Source organism: Astatotilapia calliptera, chromosome 15, assembly GCF_900246225.1.
Source record: "Astatotilapia calliptera chromosome 15, fAstCal1.2, whole genome shotgun sequence".
NCBI classification, from domain to species: Eukaryota; Metazoa; Chordata; class Actinopteri; order Cichliformes; family Cichlidae; genus Astatotilapia; species Astatotilapia calliptera.
This window is the reverse complement of record NC_039316.1, coordinates 16,494,837-16,515,727: the sequence shown is the minus strand read 5'-3', so window position 1 is coordinate 16,515,727 and position 20,891 is coordinate 16,494,837. Positions and strand designations below refer to the sequence as shown.

The following is a 20,891-nucleotide window of genomic DNA, read 5'->3' as shown; positions in this document are numbered from 1 at the left end:
ACCTCCTCCACTCACTGTGAGTGGAAGCATAATCCTGAAACTGAGTGGACGTCTCAGTGTGTCTTGCTCTTTTGTAGGTCGGAAAACATCTCACTACTGATTCATAAATATTTTTCCATGTGTGAAAGCTTTCTTGGCAACATAGTGGCAGACCTATGCATTGTTGTTGAACTATGTCCAGTATGTGAGCCTGTAAATATTTGAGCAGGCCGTTCCCTCATTATTTCATCTCAGATTAAGCCGATAAAAGATCTGGAGTTGATTCAAACTGTTGAACTTTTCACTGTAACTTTCAATATGAGGTCCAAAGAGATATCAATGCAACTGACTGCTTGACTTCTACGGCGGTGCATGGAGGCAACATTTAGCAAACGTGTGCTGGGCCTGACTGTTGTGTGTGTGATGTGATCAGTATGCTGCTGATTTGCATAAGCAAAAATGATGTAAATAGAAAACGCTGCTCCTAATGAATAGAAAACAGGAACTACATGAGACTGTGGGGTCTCTGAGTAGTATACTTAACAGCCACGGTGTAGGACTGATCCTGCACAGGTCCTTCATCACGACAGCAGTCAGGCTGTACCATACCCAGACAGGAGAAATACTGTTTAAAAATGCATGTATATTGTTATCATTCCCACTGCGCTTTATGCACATATAAAAAAGTAAAATCTTGGTGTATTTTACTGTATGTAGTAACCATGTGTGCACAGTACAGTATTGTGGCTATTTTGTTTACTATTTCTCTTATTTATTTTTTTCTATTTTTGTTTTTTTTCTATTATGTCTCTAATTTACCTTTCTTCCTGTCCCTTGTGCTGCTGTAACAAGGAAATTTCTCCAGTGTGGGATTAAATAAAGTCTATATCTCTGTAAAAACACGGAAGCAGACAGCACACAGTGATGAGGTCTGTTACTTTTCTTGAAACTCATAGCTTTATTTCATTCCAGCAGTAAATCCAAATGATGCAAGTTTATCACACAGCTGCCATGGCAAGGTGAGAGAGGGTCTGATGTTCTCTTCTCTCAGACTGATCCAACTAATGGCAATCACACTCAGCCTGGCTGTCAATCACAAAAAACAAACCTTTAGTTCTATGGCAGCCATTGTGGTGTGTTAACGCTATGCGACTTATGAAAATTCAATTAAATACAACAACAGAAGAGTAGTGATAGCAGCTAAAATGTTTAACTCAATTAAAACGGTCAAACATTAGTATTTAGTAGTGTCCTCTATAGTCTTCTTTTTTACATTTGTTCATTGATAGAATTCAAAGCCTGACATTTAAATAAGTTTAAACTTATGCCTCTGACTTGGCCACTGAAGAATTCAATGCAAAGGAAACAAAAAAAAAAACAAGTCTTTTTCAACAAATCTACAAAATATAAAATTGCATCTTTCTGTGTCGTTCTGGCTGTAGCCAGTCACTGCATGTTGGCATTTTGGATCATTTCAGTCAGCTTTTTTTGCTACATTTAGTGCAAGACCTTCAGTTTCTACAAACCCCATCTTGTGTTTTTTCAGAAACTGTTTAGAGCAGATTAAAAAATATAAATAAATAAAAACATAAATACATCTAATGGCTCCTAAACAAGCTGTCTGGACAGTTTCATGAGCAAACCCTTTGTGCTGGGACGACTTAATGAATAAAAACATATCTGTGATGCTTCACCTCAGAATGATTGCTTTTTTACGACATACATGTGAGCATTTCAGAGTCTGTGATATGTCTGTGGGCTAAACGTTCACATGTGTCATCGTGTGCAGCGTGCATGCTGCTCTCTGGATAGGCTTAACGCCTTTTTATAATCTCACTTTGAGCCACTTCCAGTCAAAATCTTCTAAAGCTGATCACATTATGTGGAAAACATTGTGTGGTTTCATGTATAAACTTTGCAGAGAACCCTGATCAATATGTGTCTGTGTGTGGTCAATCAGAGTGCATGATGGGAGAAAGTGACCTGACTCATCAGACAGATTCATAGCACTCCAGAGCTGTTTGTCATCTCACTGCTGTTAACTATAAACCTGCGACACACCAGCAGGATGAGAAGCCCCGCAGTACAGTTGTCCCATCAGGTTAGAACAAGTCGAGTAAGCCAAGCCAGGCTGCTGGGTCCGAGTCCAGACCGGTTCGGGTTAAGCGTCCTTTACTAGTAAGAGTTTGGAAAGGAAGTGAGGCTGTACAACAAACATGTTGTGAGATGGACAGCCATGGACAAGACAGGCGAAGTAAGGGGAGTTTGTAAAATGTAAACTAATTAGAGGGAAAACAAAAAGGGGCAAAAATGGCAATTAAGGTCAGATTAAAGGAAGGGAGGTGGAGGAGTGGTGACGGTGATAAAGAGGAGAGGAAGATTTCAGTACTCCTCGTGTTCTCCTCGTGCTCCTTCATCAATTTCATCATCTTCTGGTGGTGCAAACCCCTCCTGGAAAAGATAAGATCAGTGTTTCAGGCTTTACCAGCTGCAGGTCATCTTTCATAAGTTTTTTGCTACATTTGTTCATAATCTCAGTATTTTTTTAAAGATTTCCTCCTTGCACCAATACGTTAAAGCACATAGCTTTTCACTCAGATGTCTCTGTACCTCACTGAGGTGCTTTATTGCTTTACTGACAGGCTGATTTCTAATTTTGTGGTAATCTAACCAGATTTAGGTAAAGGCTGCAAAATGCTGTGATGGATTACAGAAAGTAGTAAAATACAGCCATATCAAATAATAATCACGAGATACGTACGGCAGGTTCTCAGTACCAGCTGGAATATGGGATTTTCCTCGTAATATTACAAACACACTTTAAATAAATGTATAATTCATTTTTGAATCTTTCTGACATGGGTCTTGTACCATGGAAAGTACAACCATCACCCACCTCCACTCCCTCGCTGGTCTCCACTCATAATGCACCTAACAAAGAGTACCAGAGTACTCTTGAGTTTGTCCCAGCACCTCACCCCTCCTGCCTCACACTTGCTAGCTTTGGGGAGTGCTTGAAAAGCACTCACAGAGAACACAGAAGGTCTGTGATTTTATGCATCTTGTGGTTTAATTAGAGTCATTTTTGGAAGCAGTGACAAGCTGTCCTCTCTTGTGTCTTACTATTATTATGTCATAGAAGCAACTATAGTTTCAGATGTGTCAAAGGTCTATGCTCAGCCACTGTTAGCATCGTACCACATGCCTGAATCCAAATGAACCGTGTCACAGTGATCAAAGGTAAACAAACTGGACTTTGCTCATGGCTCAGATCAGCCTAAAATGTTTAAAATTCCATAATCAGGAATTCAAGGAATTATAACTGGCTCATTACCTGAAAACATGTGCATGACTGCAAGCAGTGTGGAGCATGTAACTCTGAATGCAGGCTGGTGAACATTTGACTATTCAAATGTTCACCAGCCTGCAGATGACATAAATATGTGATGCCTTCGGTAAAGTCAGGGGATAAGGAATTAATCTGAATACTGTGGGAAATAAATGTTCTAACAACCAACAAACATATCGTCTGATTTCTTGTAATATCTCAAGAAATTTTATGAAAGCCTGAGACCAGTCCACCCCCCCAAATTCCTGGTCTGTGCTGTAATTGCTGAATGTAAGTACACATTTTGGCCTGTATTTACCTCTGTAGCATACAGGACGTCCATGATTTTGCTCAAAACTGGGTTGTTTTCTTTCTCCTGGCAGATGAGTTCAATGTCTCTCAGCTTCCCAAAGTAGAAGTCCCTCTCCTTCTCCAGCCCGTCTACGGTCACCTTCAGATCGAGCAACTATGAGCAGAAACAACCGTGGGAAAAAAACGATGAGGGAGGCAGCTGAAACAACAATGTTGTTCAACAATAAAAACAAAGAAATAGAAGACACAAAAGAGAAGAAATTATATCATAACATGCTCACAAAGCTGCAGCGTTTTAAGGAAAAAAGCTACATATCAATTTTGTGTACTAATGTCCACAGTCAACTAACAGGATGTGAAGATTTGTTGAGCTGGTCACATCAGAACCTTTTCAGTGTTTTCAGCCTGACTTGTGTGAGTCAGAAAAACATTCCAAAGTTAAATTGTTGTACCACTCTTGCATTTTTCCCACCGACACAGTCCTGGTACAGAAACAAGGAACCAGCTCCAAGACTGGTTCCACTGCCAAAAAGGTGGCAGCACAAAATTTCTATGTCCAAAGATGAAACTATTGACATGTGTAGCTATGAGAGGGACACTGCAGAGTGACTTAAGAGATTTCCATCCAAAAGTACTCCTGGGTCTGTTAGTGACTCTGTGTCACAGAGCAGATCAGCAGAAATGTGGGCTGGTTCTTAAGGAGTAGTAATCAGAATCCAGCACCAGGGATCAATAAAGTATTCTGATTCTGATTCTGATTCTGATACTCACACTGAAAAAAGAAATCTGGGAAGCTTCCAAACCACTACCAACTTCATTAATGCTGAAGGGTTTGAGTAATTATGCAGTTTTGATGTGAGCGCTGCACAGGACCTCTGTTACAGGGTTTTCTTGAAAAGTTATCAGGGCAGCGGTACCTGCTGGTTGAGCTCTATGAGCTCAGCGTCTCCTCCATTACGTGTCACAGGAGGGTTCCTGCGGGCTGATGCTATCTGCCTCTGCGGGGTGGGGACACTCTTTGGTGCTGTGGGAGATGTTCTCATGGGGCCTATATGAAAGAAGCACATATTTACATATCTATACATCTATTTAGTTCGTCAGCCCCTAAGTATGTCTGAGTATTTACAGCAAAATCCTTCTTGATGTAAGTTTACTAATCAAGAGCTATTTTGATAATATCTTGTTTGCTAAAAAATACGATAAGATCCTTTTAATTCTCCAGAAAGTTCTATTTTTACAAAACATCACATCTCTTAATGGCTCAATCCAGAGTGGTGTTTGTTCAGTAAATCTCATGAGAGCACTGAACACATACCATGCTAATTCACAACATTGACTGAGTAAACCAAAGAAAAGGAAACAGTACACATTTTTATTTTAGCGTGTGGACACCACAAACTGCCATGAAACTATATTGTGCATGCATCAGTGAAACAGCATGACTGGCTAATGTGTTTCCTGTTTCACCTGGTAATTGGTTCTTTGTGGGCAGGGCTGGGACATAATCCTCCCATTTGTATTCAGGATACTTTAAAGGCCACATGATGTTCCACTTTGAGGTATATTACTGTCAGTTAGTACGCCTCTGTTTTTAATGCTGTGACTCACTACAAAATACCAAACCTCAGAGAACACGGGCTGCGCAGCTCTGATGTTTAACAGCTTTGAATCAGAATTCAAGTCCATACACTCACCTGCCACTTCATTAGGTATACCAGTTCAACTGCTCATTAATGCTAAAAAATAATGAGCCAATCATATGGAAGCAACTCAGTGCATTTAGGCATGTAGACTTCATCTACTGAAGTTTAAATTGAGATCCAAAGTGATGAAGAAAGATGATCTAAGTGACTTTGAACGTGACATGTTTGTTGGTGGCCAATGGGCTGTTATACCATTTTAGAACTACACATTTCAGAAACTGATCTACTGGAATTTTCCCGCACAACAATCTCTAGAGTTTACAGGAACTGGCCTTAAAAAAGGGCAAATACCGAGTCAGTGGCACTTCTCTGGATGAAAAGGCAGTGTTGATGTCCGATGTCACAGTGGAGAGAATGCCTAGTCATAGAACCTCGAGTCTACAGCAGCAGCAGAAGACCGCACTGGGTACCACTGCTGTCAGCTAAGAATAGGAAACAGAGCCTATTCACAGGACAATAACTTTACGAAAGCAGCATTTTTCAAAGATTGGAAAAATACTGCATTCAAGAAGCTTGACCTACAGTCTTAAATATTTCCTTAAAGTTTTTCATATTATTAATGCTGTACATGCAGAAGAAATACTAAAATTGTAATATGAGAGTCGAACTTAACTCATTCACTGCCAGCCATTTTCAAACGTATGCTTTCAATTGACGTCTATAGACGTCAATGGCAGTGAATGAGTTAATAGGAATGAGCTGGCAGACAGATAATTAGAGCCCCTAGTGCTGCCCACAACCAGCCAGGATCGAGCACTCCATAAACTGAGTAACACACTGCACACACACATGCTGCATGGAGGGGATGTTACCTGAGCGAGTGGGTCTTTTAGGTTTATGATGAATAGGTTTACCTGGGTTAGAGGTGGGGATGTGGTAGCATGAAGATGTGAGAGAAGTAAAATGAAGGGTTTAGGTTCACGCACAGCTGACTATGTCGTGTTGTACCTGGATTAGGTGGAGGCGGCGTTCCTTCCTGGCCCTGCCGTGTGAGCAGAGGGTCGTATTCTTTCCCGTCATAGTTGGCATCAAAAAACTTCTTAAACCACTGAAGGAACTCAAAATTGTCCTGGAACTTCCCCTTCACCAATTTCTCCACCGGGATGATCTGAAATGTTTTTAAATAGCAGGAGAAAAACATTCTTGAAATGTCATAAAAGGGAATCTTGGGATTAGATACTCCAATAACTGTCATTTTGGGGTAACAGCAGCCATCTTTAAGATGATCTGCATGTTATCACCTTGCTTCCTTCTGTCAAGGTAAATGATCCTTAAAAAAAAAAAAATCACATTCGTAATAATAGAATGACAACTTTATCTACAGTACAGTTAAAAACAATTTAGACTGTGCCACAGTACTTTAACTGTACTGACTTAAATAGTAAACAGAGTGGTTCTTATATACAACGTCACTCAAGCTGTTTTAGCTATGGTTTTTCTACTTAAACATTCGTACTCTGATGGATGCCTCTAAGAGCTTAGGGTTAGTCCAAGTTTGTGCAAGGTTATTTGGCATGTAGGCTAGAGCAGCAAGGGATGAGCCACTAATATAAACTACTTATAACTAATATAAAAGTACAGATATGACACCTCGGATAATAAGAACAAACAGCAGTTGGTTTCCCTGTTCCCACCTTGTCAACGGTCATTCTCTTGAACGCAGCCTGTAAGACCTTGAAATTGTGGATGTATTCATGTTCCAGTTTTGCGTTGAACTTGACTTTCTTCAGTAATATGCAGCCTGGAAACAGCATGTCCATGAACTGGCAGTAAGCTGCGCCTGAAAAAACAGAACAGGAGCACAAAGTCAAGAAAAACATTTATTTTAATTTGAAGCTTTTTCTCGAGAAGTGTGTGTTTACCTGTACACAGCTGCTCAATCTTTGTGTAGGTGAGCTGCAGAGAGTCGTTCACCCACGCCAACATGTCATGGCGACTCAGGTTCTCTATGGTCATAGAGGTGGAGTAGACATTCACCGCCATCCTCCTGCTAGGCACCCACAAACACGCAAGCACATGTAAAGATATTAACATCAGTGTAACATCTGAAGGCTCCAGACAATCTTTTTTCACTGACACATAAGTCTGATTAATCTATGAAAATGTGTTTATATCTATATAAAGTAAAAGTAAGCGACTCCACATAATGAAGAATATGTGTATCCAGGAGCGTGGCAAAAAGGAGCGTATTAAATGACAGAGAATTCATGATCTTTTTTATTTTATTTACCATCCATCCATCCATCCATCTTCATCCGCTTTATCCGGAGCCGGGTCGCGGGGGCAGCAGCCTAAGCAAAGAGGCCCAGACCTCCCTCTCCCCAGCCACCTCCTCCAGCTTATCCGGGGGAATACCAAGGCGTTCCCAGGCCAGCCGAGAGATATAATCTCTCCAGCGTGTCCTGGGTCTGCCCCGGGGCCTCCTCCCGGTGGGACATGCCTGGAACACCTCACCCAGGAGGCGCCCAGGGTGCATCCTTGTCAGATGCCCGAACCACCTCAGCTGGCTCCTTTCGATGTGGAGCAGCAGCTGCTCTACTCTGAGCCCCTCCCGGATGGCCGAACTTCTCACCCTATCTCTAAGGGAGAGGCCAGCCACCCTTCGGAGGAAGCTCATTTCCGCCGCTTGTATCCGCGATCTCGTTCTTTCGGTCACTACCCACAGCTCGTGGCCATAGGTGAGGGTAGGGACGTAGATCGACCGGTAAATTGAGAGCTTCGCTTTTACACTCAGCTCCCTCTTCACCACGACGGACCGGTGCAGCGTCCGCATTACTGCAGCCGCAGCCCCAATCCGTCTGTCGATCTCCGGCTCCCTTCTCCCATCACTCGCGAACAAGACCCCGAGATACTTGAACTCCTCCACTTGGGGCAGGAACTCATCCCCGACCCGGAGTGGGCACTCCACCCTTTTCCGGCTGAGAACCATGGCCTCAGATTTGGAGGTGCTGATCCTCATTCCCGCTGCTTCACACTCGGCTGCGAACCGTTCCAGTGCGAGCTGGAGGCCCTCACCCGATGAAGCCAACAGAACCACATCATCTGCAAAAATCAGAGATGAGATTCTGAGGCCACCGAAGCGAAAGCCCTCCGCCACTTGGCTGCGCCTAGAAATCCTGTCCATAAAAATTATGAACAGAACCGGAGACAAAGGGCAGCCCTGGCGGAGCCCATCACCTACCAGGAACGAGTCCGACTTATTGCCGGCAATGCGAACCAAGCTCTTGCAACGGTTGTATAGGGATCGAATGGCCCGTAGCAATGGGCCAGACACCCCATACTCCCGCAACACCTCCCACAGGACACCCCGAGGGACACGGTCGAATGCCTTCTCCAAGTCCACAAAACACATGTAGACTGGTTGGGCAAACTCCCATGCACCCTCAAGTATCCTGGAGAGGATAAAGAGCTGGTCCAGTGTTCCGCGACCAGGACGAAAACCGCATTGTTCCTCCTGTATCCGAGGTTCGACTAACGGACGAACTCTCCTTTCCAGCACCCTGGCATAGACTTTCCCAGGGAGGCTGAGGAGTGTGATCCCCCTGTAGTTGGAACACACCCTCCGGTCCCCCTTCTTAAAGATGGGGACCACCACCCCGGTTTATTTACCTTTTTTTTTAAATCACCATTTGGTAATTTTGAATAACCTATTACATCTTTATCTTCATGTTTTATTACGTTTATTTAAGTTTGCATGCTTTGTAATAAAACATATGGGAACACACATTTACTCACCTGTGCTGGGTGTGTGTTGGAGCGTACTGCTGAGAACTGGGTTGTGCTTGACCACTTATACAAAGACCTAGAGACAGAAACCGGAATCATGTTCAGTATCAGCCCGGTTACAGTTTATACTTCACATAAGGTAATCATCTACTCAAAAGTGCTAATTTAACTGTCTGGGGACATGTTTACATAAGTAAGTTTTAGAATTATGTTGAAACACTGAAATTGACCAAGTCACAATGATTTAACCCTTTAAAGAAAATTCAAAACCAACAAAATATGGCAACATTAAGGTCTTTAGTTCAAGCTGACCAAATATGAAATACGTGATGTGATTAAATCTGTGTGCTGATTTCTACTAAAACACTGAGAAATTCAAACTGGCTGACTTCTTGCTGAGTTTAGGGCACAGCTCCTAGATCCGTTTTTTTACATCTTCGGATATTTGAGGTGTTTACATAATTTCATAAACATATGTGAAACACTGTGGTGTGGCTACTTTATTAAAATGCTGTAAGTGAAGCTACATTTTGCACCCCAAACATGGCAGACTCAGTACTGATGTAAATATGTGGAAATTTCTGAGGTCTCAAACAAATAATCAGTGAAATTTCAATAAGAACATCTTAAACAATAAAAACTAAACATAAAGTAGAGTAAACTCTTAATAGAAACTGACTGAAACCAAACTGAATGCAAAACAAGAAAATACATAAACTGCAAACCATAAAAATAGGTCATGGAGGTTTACCCCTCGCCAGGGTTACAGAGGGACATGCCACAGAAAACCTGAGGCCGGGCCTCTAATCTCTGCCCAGTTAATCCTGTTAGCCCAGGTTCAACATGCTGTGCCCATCGCAGTTCAGACCGCCTGTAGGTGCGTCAGACAAACATAAAAACCAACCCAGCAGGGACGCATCACACTGACAGGTGAGATAAGGAAAAATCCAACAATACCACAGCATTTCCTGTGAGCTGATGTCCTCCAAAATAAAAACAATACAGGATGTTGTGCTGAACAATCACTTCCTGACTGCAGGAAATACTGCCAAATATTCCAGTATTTCAGTGTCTGAGCACAGAGTCCTCACATAAAATACTACAGTTCAACTACTCTGTGAACTCCAAGCAGTTAAATAATGAAGTCTGCTCTATGACTTTTTCAACCACCCATGATGCAAAGCTGACAGTTATTCAAACAACTTTCAGGTCAATGCGACTGTTCAGGCAAATTATTCAAGAGTGACACGGTACTACAACAACTCACAACTGTATTTATTTCTTATCAGCACAGCAAAAATAACACCCAAGCTGGCCACAAGTTTCAGGTCATATAAGGACACGGATTGTCATGGATTTTCAACTTAGTAGGTTTTTAGAACCTTTTTTCTGGATCAGACTGGTAGGTGATGACAACGTGCAGTGATGTGAAAAAGAAAGTTTTCTCAGGAGTCTGTGCAGTCCTGTGAAAAACTAAATACACTCAGTGATTCAATAGTCTGTAGGACTACTTTAAGCACTTGAAGTAGCTGTTTTCTGTCTGACTTTATCAGTCTCTTACATTGCTGTAGAGGTATTCTGGCCAAGTCTTCTTTACAACATTGCTTTGGTACATTGAGGTTTGTAGGCATTCATCTATACGCAGTTCTCTTAGATCCAACCACAGCATTTCAATCAGGTTTGCGTGTGGACTTTGATCCACTGATTGATTCTTTTCAATCAGTGATTCTTTTCTTTTTAAGCCAAGCAAATTTATAATATATTTCTACCTAATCCATCCTCAATTCCAGGGAAGATACTAACTACGCTACTTTTGTTCTTACATTAAACTTATGCTGTGTCACTGCTAATACAGCAAAATGCTGCTGTTGTTGGCACCTTGTTTCAGTAGATTCACACTTCAGATTAGGTAATGTGTCATCAATGACAGTAGTTCATTGGAAAAGAAGGAAAGAAAATTATCTTCATTTACTAACACGTATAAATGCTGCTACTTGCAAGCTACAAGCATTAATAACACATTGTTTCGATTTATTTTATACCACCAGAAATATCAATATCACAAGTTTTTTTAAACTATGGTGACATAACCTTGAGCCGTTGTCACACATCCCTAATACACAGGTACTATATATTCAGGATATAAGGTGTGGAAATGAAGGCAACATAAAACAAATATCCAGAAATTTCCAGAGAAATGTCCAAGTCAAACCAAAAAAAAAAAAATAATCTGACAACTCCCTTCTATTATAATTCTAATTTCAAACACCATCCACACATAACAGCCAACTGTTTCTGGAATTATTTCACTTGTTGAAGTCAAATATAAATTTGGGTCTTCTTTTAAATGTTATTAGCATTTTATGTTGATAGGAACACAGGGTTAACACTTTGATAACCTTCAGATTAAATGAAAAACCATCAAAATGTGAGTACAGACTGAATGATAAATAAAGTGATGTAACATTATTCAGCTCCTGATTGTGTTTTGCTTTGTGTAATGTTAGTTTTAGAGACTCTCTACAATATAGACAAAAGAAATATGTTCATAAAAAGTGTAACCGGACCAATGAATTTGACCCAGCAGCACTGAAACACTGTAATATAATAATAAATAATAATTTTAGAAGATAATTTTAATCAAAGCTCTGCAACTGAACAGTCTTCATTATTGAACATGATAGCTGCTCATGATCATGATGACAAACAAACCACATCAATAATTATAAAAGACACTTTTGTTTTTCAGAGTAAAAGTAACATGGGAAATTCAGAAATTACTGTCAAAAAAGATAACAGATTGAACATGTTAGTATACTAATCAATGACCCTTTTTCATCCAGCAACAAGCCCTAATAATCAACAACAAATAAAAGAAAAAACAACAACTATAATTTACAGATTTTTAAAAAGGCAATTTTTGAGTCTTAAAAAAAAATTGGTTCTATAATACCTTTCATACATGTGACAAGATCTCCAACACTACTGACTGAAATGCAGCCCAAACGTGACAGAGCCTCCACCATGTTGTACAGATGGCTGTAGACACTCCTTGTTGTACCTCTCTCCTCATTCTCTTTTGTAAATATTGATGATGATTTGAAACACAAATTCCTAATTTGGACTCATCACTACATGCGACCTACTGACACTAATTTTCGGTCCTGTTCTTGTGTAAGTTGGGATATCTCAGCATTTTCTCTCAGGTCCTGTGTCAGGTCTTTACTGTATTTTTTCCTGTTTCTTAAAAATGCTGTTCATCTGCTGTAGATAATTTTATAGGCCTATCACTTCTACTTTATCTTCCACTAATCAACTGTACTCTGATTTTCCTTTTAAAAAGCACACTGTGCACACCATGGTGAGATATGTCAAGTTTTAAGCAAGGGAATCACCTTGCTGGTTCAAAAATACTATTTATGCATATGTTATATTTGGTACTTTACACAGCTCCAACTAAAGACATGATGTGTGCCAGTAAAAACTTGCTTGGTTTGTCCTGATACATTTTCAGATTTATTGTAAAAAATCGTTGGCTGACACAGCTGTCCTCTCTTTTTTTTTTTTTATTAATAGAACTCATACATTTAATTTAAAGCTTAAATTAGCAAATATTTTTCTATTATACATTTATAGGGTTAATTATGAAGCTACTAATAAATCATGCTGATAGATTGACCTATAAAGTGATAGTATTTTTCTTTTTTTTGGTAAAGTCTGACGTACTGTCGGGAAATAAACAAGAGTAAATAAATAAATAACAGAGAATACAATTTACTAATTAAAAGAAGATGTACTAGTTAAAATTGACTGAAAAAACTTCAGACTTACAGGACACTTCTGCTTAGTTTGAAATAATATCATATTGGAGCGGTTATAAAGAGCTCTTTGTCAAAAGGTTTTTAATCAGATAAGGGGCTCAATCTGATAAAAACTGTATTTCTTTATCAGCAGAGGTAATTTTGCATTTTATAGTTTGATCTAAGCAGGCTATGAAAAGTTTGGTAATGCAATAGTTTATAAACCATGGTTTGTTGGACAGTTAAGGGCTGAACTTCGTTCACGGCTCGGTGTTTTGACAGTTGACGTTACAGTCGTTTCAGCGCTGCTCAGACCGATCAGCTAGCTCCCGGCTAACTGCTCGCCCCCCGCAGGTTGTGGTGGGGTTCCGTGGGTGTTTGGCTACTGTTGTTTTAAATAAGCAGTTTTTCCAGCTTATTTTATTTCCCTACACTTGTATCCGCTAACTTTAACACACCCGAGCGTAACTGAAAACGCGACTTTTACAGGCTAACGTTACCCCCCTCTGGAGGCCTTTTCGATAATACATACGCACCTTACCAGCCAACGACTGGCTGTCACCTACGGGACGATTGGAGTCTTTTTCCCGTGATAAAGTGGTTTAGACAGCACGGACTGGGCCGTGCGGAGGGCCGTTTTTAATAAAGTTCTTGTTACTCACTGAAGCTACCGCCGTCTCTCTCTCTGCCGTCCCGCTGCTTCTGCTGATGGGCTTTCCGTTGCTATAACCCCGACTGTCGCCCAACCAAGTTGCGCGAGATTGCGACCCACTAAGCCACCGGCAATGCGCATGCGCGATCCAGTGTCTACATTTTTACAGGAGTTTCAGTGAAACTGTGTCCACTGAGCGGCCATGATGGAGACGGACTCTAGCAGCGTGACTGCGACACAGTATTTTTTTCTGGAAGAAGCGCTCACTGTGGCATTTAAACATTGTATTCACCCTGTTGAACTACAGTCTAAGTGGGTCTGAACTATGTAAACACATAAGAATTTTAGTTCGAGGATAAGAGAGATCAATTTAAACCTTATGCCTATTAAACTGACTTCTTAGAAAGAGCTGGATAGGATAGAAACTATAAGATGTTAATTTCGTTCTGATTCATCCTGTACATGCCCAATTCAGTTACTCTATCACATGTGAAAAATTAGCACCTTTTGACAAACACAGACAATTTAAGAAAAAAAGTAACAGACCTCTCTGTGTTGAATCATATCTGTTATTAATCTCTGTCTCTCTTCCACAGCATGTCTTTATCCTGTTTTCCTTCAGATGGCCGCCTCTCCCTGAGCCTGGTTCGGCTGGAGGTTTCTTCCTGTTAAAAGGGAGTTTTTCCTTCCCACTGTCGCCAAAGTGCTTGGTCATAGGGGGTCATATGATTGTTGGGTTTTTCTCTGTATCTACTGTACAATATAAAGCGCCTTGAGGTGGCTTTTGTTGTGATTTGGAGCTATATAAATAAAATTGAATTGAATTGAAATTGAATTGAATAGTCGAAAGAAGGTCTTCACAAAGAATTAACAAAATACCTGATGAGTACGATGAGGGTTGCAGATGCATTTTATTGACTATGACCATGTGAGGTAAGCCAATAGGAATTGATAGAGGATAAGGTAGGGAAAAGTTAGAAATTTGTGATGGTGGCCATTTAAAATATAGTATAGCAGAAATACTAACATTTTTTGTGATTAAAATTACAGGTAAAAGAACTGGCATATCAGCTTGCAGTGAAACATGGATGTAAATATCCAAAGTCATTGGACAAATCCTTGAGGACTGGGCCAGAAAGATTCTCAGTAGGAAGTATAGTGGAAATAAATCAGGATGGATGCAAGAAACAGAGTTCCTCATCTATAGTTGAAGCACTTTGCAAACCACACCAAAGTCAGCCGTAAAGAAAGTGATTCTTCCCATGGATAACCACAGTTCACACCTGCCAACTGCAGCCATTGACTTCTGCAAGAGCAATGGAATTGCGATGCTTACATTCCCCCAGAAGCTTGGGTTAAGTGCCTGACCTGTACTCTGTGGGCTCGTGAGGCCTGCACTCAAAGGGTGCCATACATCTGTCATCACTGTGATTCTGATAGTGATTAAAAACTTGACACAAACACATACAGTGCAGTTGATGAAGCTGGTGCACAACTACATTTTTTCAGCTTCATTATAATGTTCAGATATTAGCTGTAGCTACATCAGTTCTTATAAGTGCATTCAGGTGTAGAATAAAAAAGATTACATGATTACATAACCCAGACCATGGGGTTGATTGTCACATTTCTCTCTTTGTGTTTGAGACCATACCATGCAATTAGTAACTGCGTTGCAGAAAAAAATAGCTCTACTATTTCATAGAGACATGTAAAAACTTTGCATTGCATTTTGAATCCACTACCTTAAAAGAGCTCAAAGCTACAGCCAAAAATGTCAGGAATGTTACAACTATCCCCGGTCTCCCCTACTTCAAGGGTAGTTTTCCATCTAAAAATCTCTGTTTTCTGCATTATCCGCTTGCTTATTACCCACCAGTCTACTGTTATGTACAGCCCTGTCGGCCTCTGTTTTGTTGTTGTTGTTGTTTTTTTAATTTTTAATTTTTACTGACTTACAATAAGAAAGACTCATTTCTGCTGTTCAATACTGAAGAAATTTAAACTTTTTAAAATCATGTGAAATTGCAAAATGCATAGCTGTGTCTCTAATTAAGATTCTGTAACTTTGATGCGCTTCACTTCAGCAGCATCAGGTAATGTTCATATGTTGATTCATGGTTTTCTTCCATATTTGTTCTATTGCAGAATATTTTTAAAGGTGATTATCTGCTATAAAAAGCCAGGCCAGGAAAATCTCCTTCGTGCTTTTTTGTGTTTTATGCTCAGTTAATTTGACAAAAAGGCATCTGCTGTGACGCATACACCTCTGATAGTCTCACAAGTGTCAGCTTTCTTTTCATAGATATAACAATATGGATATGTACTGATAAATGATCAGAATTATAATATTTCTGACAGGCTGAGGGAAAATTTCCCCGATTCAAATTGAATTGAACCTTGTGAATTGGAATTGAGCTGATTCTAGAAATCAGTGACAATACCCAGCCCTAGTTTTAAATCCTTTATTGCCAGTTTACAGACCATGAATGGAGTTCAGAGAAAACAAAAAAACAAAACAAAACTACAGAGAAAAAGAAACCACAGTATAGATGAAACCTGACAAAAATAACTTATTCCAGTATGCCAACACCAGAAAAACACAAATCAAAAAATTAGTCATTTAAAAACTATTTCTGTTGATGCATTAAATAGTGAAAAGAAAAAAAACATGAGTCATAGCATTAACAAGGAGATACTCAGAAAGTGATTGTCATAACCTAAGCTAACATCAAAATGCTCAGCAAACTATAACTCAAACATACATCCTGACAAAAGCAACTTGAAAACCAAGGTGTGTGTGGTCAGCAATGGATGACACAGAGGCCTCAGTCCTACAATTGAGAGAGCACTAATGAAAGAACAAAATGACCCAGATCCCCTGAGACAGAACATTACCTGATCATACCAAAACAGTTTTTTTTTATTTTCTTGCAGATGTCTGACCAGGAAACATGCTGGTTCAGTATTATAACTCCTAAGAATTTGATGTGATTAAATTGATTCACATTCAATTGCAATGTGGATCTGAGAAGTTGATGAATATCAGATATCTTCTGGTTGAATTTGGGGAAAATATTTCTTTATGTTTTTGAACTTATCTAAAATCTTTTTGCGTAAGCTCTTTGCTTTTTTTGTGTCACTTTCTTTATTTTCTTTTACTATAGTTGAATCCCTTTTTACATCATCTCTTTCCTTTATTGAATATATTAAATCTTCATCCCACCACCAGGGTTTAGGATCCCTAATGGTTATTCTTTGGGGTACTTTTATTTTTTCTACATCAACAATAACAAGATTATGATCACTACAGCCTGTGACAACTGACCATGGTGAGTCATAAAGCTCTGGAATATTTGTGTAGATGTGATCAATACAGTTTTCTAACCTGGTGGGACAGTTTACAACCTGTTTTAAACCACACCTTTTAGAAAAAGACTCAATGTTGTTTCTATCTTTTTCTAAGTACCAATTCATGTTAAAGTCACCCAGCAGGAAAATGTGTCTTCCTGTTCGGTCTTTCTCTGATATCTTGATACCTTCAAGATATTTATAATCAGATTTTTCTGATATGTAACAACATCCTATGAAAACTGGTTTGGTATGTGGCAGGTTAATGACAGCCCAGATCAGATCTATATTAGGCAGATTTGAAACAAACTGTTTCTTAATGTGTTTGCTAATGTGATCTTGAACATAGAGAGCTACACCACCCCGATCCCTTTTTCCTTTGTTTTTCTTTTTTCCATCCTTTCTGTACAACTTGTAATTATCTATTTTTAGTTCAGAGTTTCTAACAGTTGTGCCTAAATGAGTTTCAGTGAGAGCTAGCACGTGTATTTTATAACGTGTTAAAAAGCGGTGAATGTCAGGAATCTTATGTCTAAGGCTGCATATGTTCAGATGAGCCATGCGCAAGTTTTCAGTTGTGGGATCCAAATCAGCCATGTTCCTCTCCTGTTATCAGGCCTGATTATCTGTGTTGTCCTGGTCAACACTCAGTCTGCAAGACAAACACAGCACAGTTATTATAACAATGAACTGAAACAAGTTTACAGCTGTGGGACTTAAATTGGCCATGGCTTAAACAGACAGATAGAAGCACCTCTGAGGTCTTGGTTTGTCCTCTTAAGCAGATGATTCAGAGCTTTCCTCTTCCTCAACTGTTGATGGGCCTGATTGCCTGTGTTGTCCACTCCTGATCAATGCTCTGTCTGCAACACACACACAGCACAGTTATTACAACAAAGCACTGAAACATTGTTAGATGAATTCACGTAATCTAAATCATGATAAATCATCACCTAAGATCCAGAGAACCCAGGTGATCAAATATATATTAAGTAATTGTCATCAGAAGTTTATATACACTCATCATGGGCATGAATGTCATGGTAATTTGGGGATTTTAATGACTTCTTTCATCTGTTTGATTCCAGGGTGGAATGATTGTACAGCATGGATCTTTAATGACTTGGAAAAACAATAATTGGGTGCAATGGGTACAAGTTTGAATTTATTTTGGATGTAGATCTGGGAGTAGAGCTCCCTGAACACCAAAGTTATTATAGTTAACTAAAACGAAAATATAATCTAAAACTTGATGTAAAAAAGATTATTGTTAGTAAAAGTTAGTCTGGTAAAAAAAAAAAAATCCAATAAAATCATATCATATCATATCATATTGCTGAGTAATTGATCAACTTGTTTATTAACACTGTGGATGTCTACAACACTAAGTCAACTGCTTTCAAAAGGTTTATGGTTTTTATTGTAATACATTTACAGATTTTCCTAAAGCTGGCCTCTGACAGATGACCTCCACACAATAATAAAAGATACAAATATTAATTGAAAAGTGCAAAACTAAAACTGAAACATTTTCAAACTAAGTGAAGTGAACTAAATTAAAACCAAAAACTTGAAATGTAAAAAAAAAACTAATTGGAAAATATAAAACTATAATAATGCTGCTGGATACCTTCCTTGCCCTAATGTCTGCTAAAGGTCTTCTTTTGATTTGTCAGCTTAGTTAAAGTTTGTTCTCAGCCAAACTAGTGGCTTATTTTATAATCTGACTGACAGTAAACTAACCTGAAGGTAGTGTTGATGTTCAGAGACTCTAACTTGATGCTTGCCTTTTAGGTGTGGAGCTATGGTTTTTATTGTAATACATTTACTGATTTTCCTAAAACTGCCCTCTGACAGATGACCTCCACACAATAATAAAAGATACAAAAACTTTATTGAAAAGACTAAAACTAACACTGAGACATTTTCAAACCATCCCTCATCTCATCAGGAGCATGCCATTATGTCCGCTAAAGGTGTTCTTTTGATTTGTCCCTCATGTTTAAGTTTGTTTTGAGTCAAACTAGTAAATGGTAAATGGCCTGTATTTGTATAGCGCTTTACTAGTCCGTAAGGACCCCAAAGCGCTTTACACATTCAGTCATCTACCCATTCACACACACATTCACACACTGGTGATGGCAAGCTACATTGTAGTCACAGCTACCCTGGGGCGCACTGAGAGTGGTTCATTTTATAATCTGACTGACAGTAAACTCACCTGAAGGTTGTGTCGATGTTCAGAGACTAACTTGAAGCTTGTCTTTTAGCTCTGGAGCTTCTATCGGTTCAGTTTACCTGGAGGTTAGAAATATTCTGGTTATTTGGAGTCACATGTGGTGTATAGATGTAAATATGTACTATGCTGTTTTGTCACAGAGGAGAGTCATTGAGAAGCAATGAAGCTGTGATGTTATCTCTGACAAAGTGTTTTGAGTTGTTGGTGATTCTTGTAGAGATAGAAATAACCCCACTTATTTAGGCTTAAATAAAATATAGAATCATAGACTGATATTATATATATATATAGCTGGAGTGGAAGAAAGATAGGCTTGTGGTGTCTTTTGATGCTACTAAAGACTCTTTTGTTAGCCCATAACAGTGCAATGAATGGAGAAGTAAGAATTTATTTCTGACACAGTCCTTGTCATACAAGAAATTTAAAGTGCAATTTAACATGTGTATTTTTAATGGATTTTTTTTTTTCAGTTTACTTTTCTATTGTTACTTCAAAAACCAAGCAGCTAGGATCAATCACATGACAATGAGTCAACTAAATGTTCAAGCGAGCTATTGCAGCGCAGGAATAATAGCAGTGGCTACATTCCTCTGAATAGAATGCAGCCATTTGGCTTAGTTGTTCTAGCATCCCTCCTTCTGATCTCTTCATTCATCAGTACTTTCTTTTGATTTATTTGCATCTTGCATAAAGCCAGTTTCCTGTAAGGTTCAATAAAGTTTTTGCAATCTGATACATGTATCAGCTTGTGCAGATGGAGAAAGACTTGTGGAAATATGTCAAAGGGTTAAGAACATAGCTTCAGTCTACATTAGGCCAAACAGTAACCATTACATTGTGGACATGAGAATCTTTACTTACTCAGTGATGTTTGTTCTACAGGCTCTGAACTGCAGATGCGCAGCTCTCTGCTGTGTTGCTTGCTCAGACTCGTCACAGTCCCCAAAGTCGGAGATCACAGTTAAGATAGGCAGAGAGTGCTCCTGTGACTCTGAGCTGGCTGGCTGGCTGGATGGATGGATGGATGGATGGATGGATGGATGGATGTGTTTGCCAGGCTGAAAAGCATGGAGGGTTTGGATTAAAAAGTCCATTTGTGAGAACAGAAGTTTGACACCAAAGGTAATCAATGCCAGAAAGACCACAGACATACAATCAAAGTATCAAACTCTGAACTATAAAAAGTTATTATTTATCAAGAACAGTGCAGTCAACAAAAAGACTAATGTGGTACTAGGAATAATAAAATAACGCTGTGCGAGTGATAAAAAGAATAATAGTGATACAGGGAGTAATGTAAACTGAGAGTAGACATGAGCCTCAGTGAATCATGTGACTTTCAATCTACTGTTTTACATTAAAAAATAATTTTAAAAAATCTGTTTTAAAATAAATTGCTTCTTCAGTTTTTCTTTAAAATGATGACAATTAGAGAAAAATCCAAAGAGGTTGTGTGTCTGACATTTGAACTTTAGAAGACACGAGAAGCTTTAAGAATTTTATCCTGAAATGGTGCCAAAGAGATCGGTTGTCCTCGCTCTGTGTTATTTCTGAATCTGCTACAGGGCATCTTTATATATTCTATCAACTGACTGCAAGGTGATGACACCACTGCTGATATGATGGCAAAATGCAGTTTATCAAGTTTACATATAACAAACTGATGTGCAAACACCTCCCAAAAAGGAAAGGTATGTCTGACGTTCAAACTTTAGAAAACACGACAGACTTCGAGAACATGCTGCCCAGCATGACACAGCAATCTGCCTTACTCAACACTTTGTTATGTACAGCAATTTGC

At 39.3% G+C, this 20,891-nt stretch overlaps 1 protein-coding gene across 4 annotated transcripts; it reads right to left on the bottom strand.

Moving 5' to 3' along the window:
• Positions 1–913: 913 nt before the first annotated feature.
• On the bottom strand, positions 914–13,618 carry LOC113037295 (microtubule-associated protein RP/EB family member 3-like). Of its 4 annotated transcripts, none has more exons than XM_026194225.1 (9): positions 13,385–13,618; positions 9,058–9,124; positions 7,185–7,312; positions 6,957–7,102; positions 6,271–6,430; positions 6,135–6,176; positions 4,537–4,667; positions 3,627–3,773; positions 914–2,430 (listed from the first exon to the last, which is right to left on the bottom strand). In XM_026194225.1, the coding sequence occupies exons 3-9, from the start codon at positions 7,303–7,305 to the stop codon at positions 2,362–2,364; spliced, it is 816 nt and encodes a 271-aa protein (XP_026050010.1). In that variant the 5' UTR covers positions 7,306–7,312; positions 9,058–9,124; positions 13,385–13,618; the 3' UTR covers positions 914–2,361. The 4 variants fall into 4 exon arrangements, with proteins under 4 accessions (XP_026050010.1, XP_026050009.1, XP_026050011.1 ...); XM_026194224.1 differs by having other exon boundaries at positions 13,511–13,618; XM_026194226.1 differs by having other exon boundaries at positions 7,185–7,309; positions 13,511–13,618.
• Between the last annotated feature and the right edge of the window lie 7,273 nt (positions 13,619–20,891).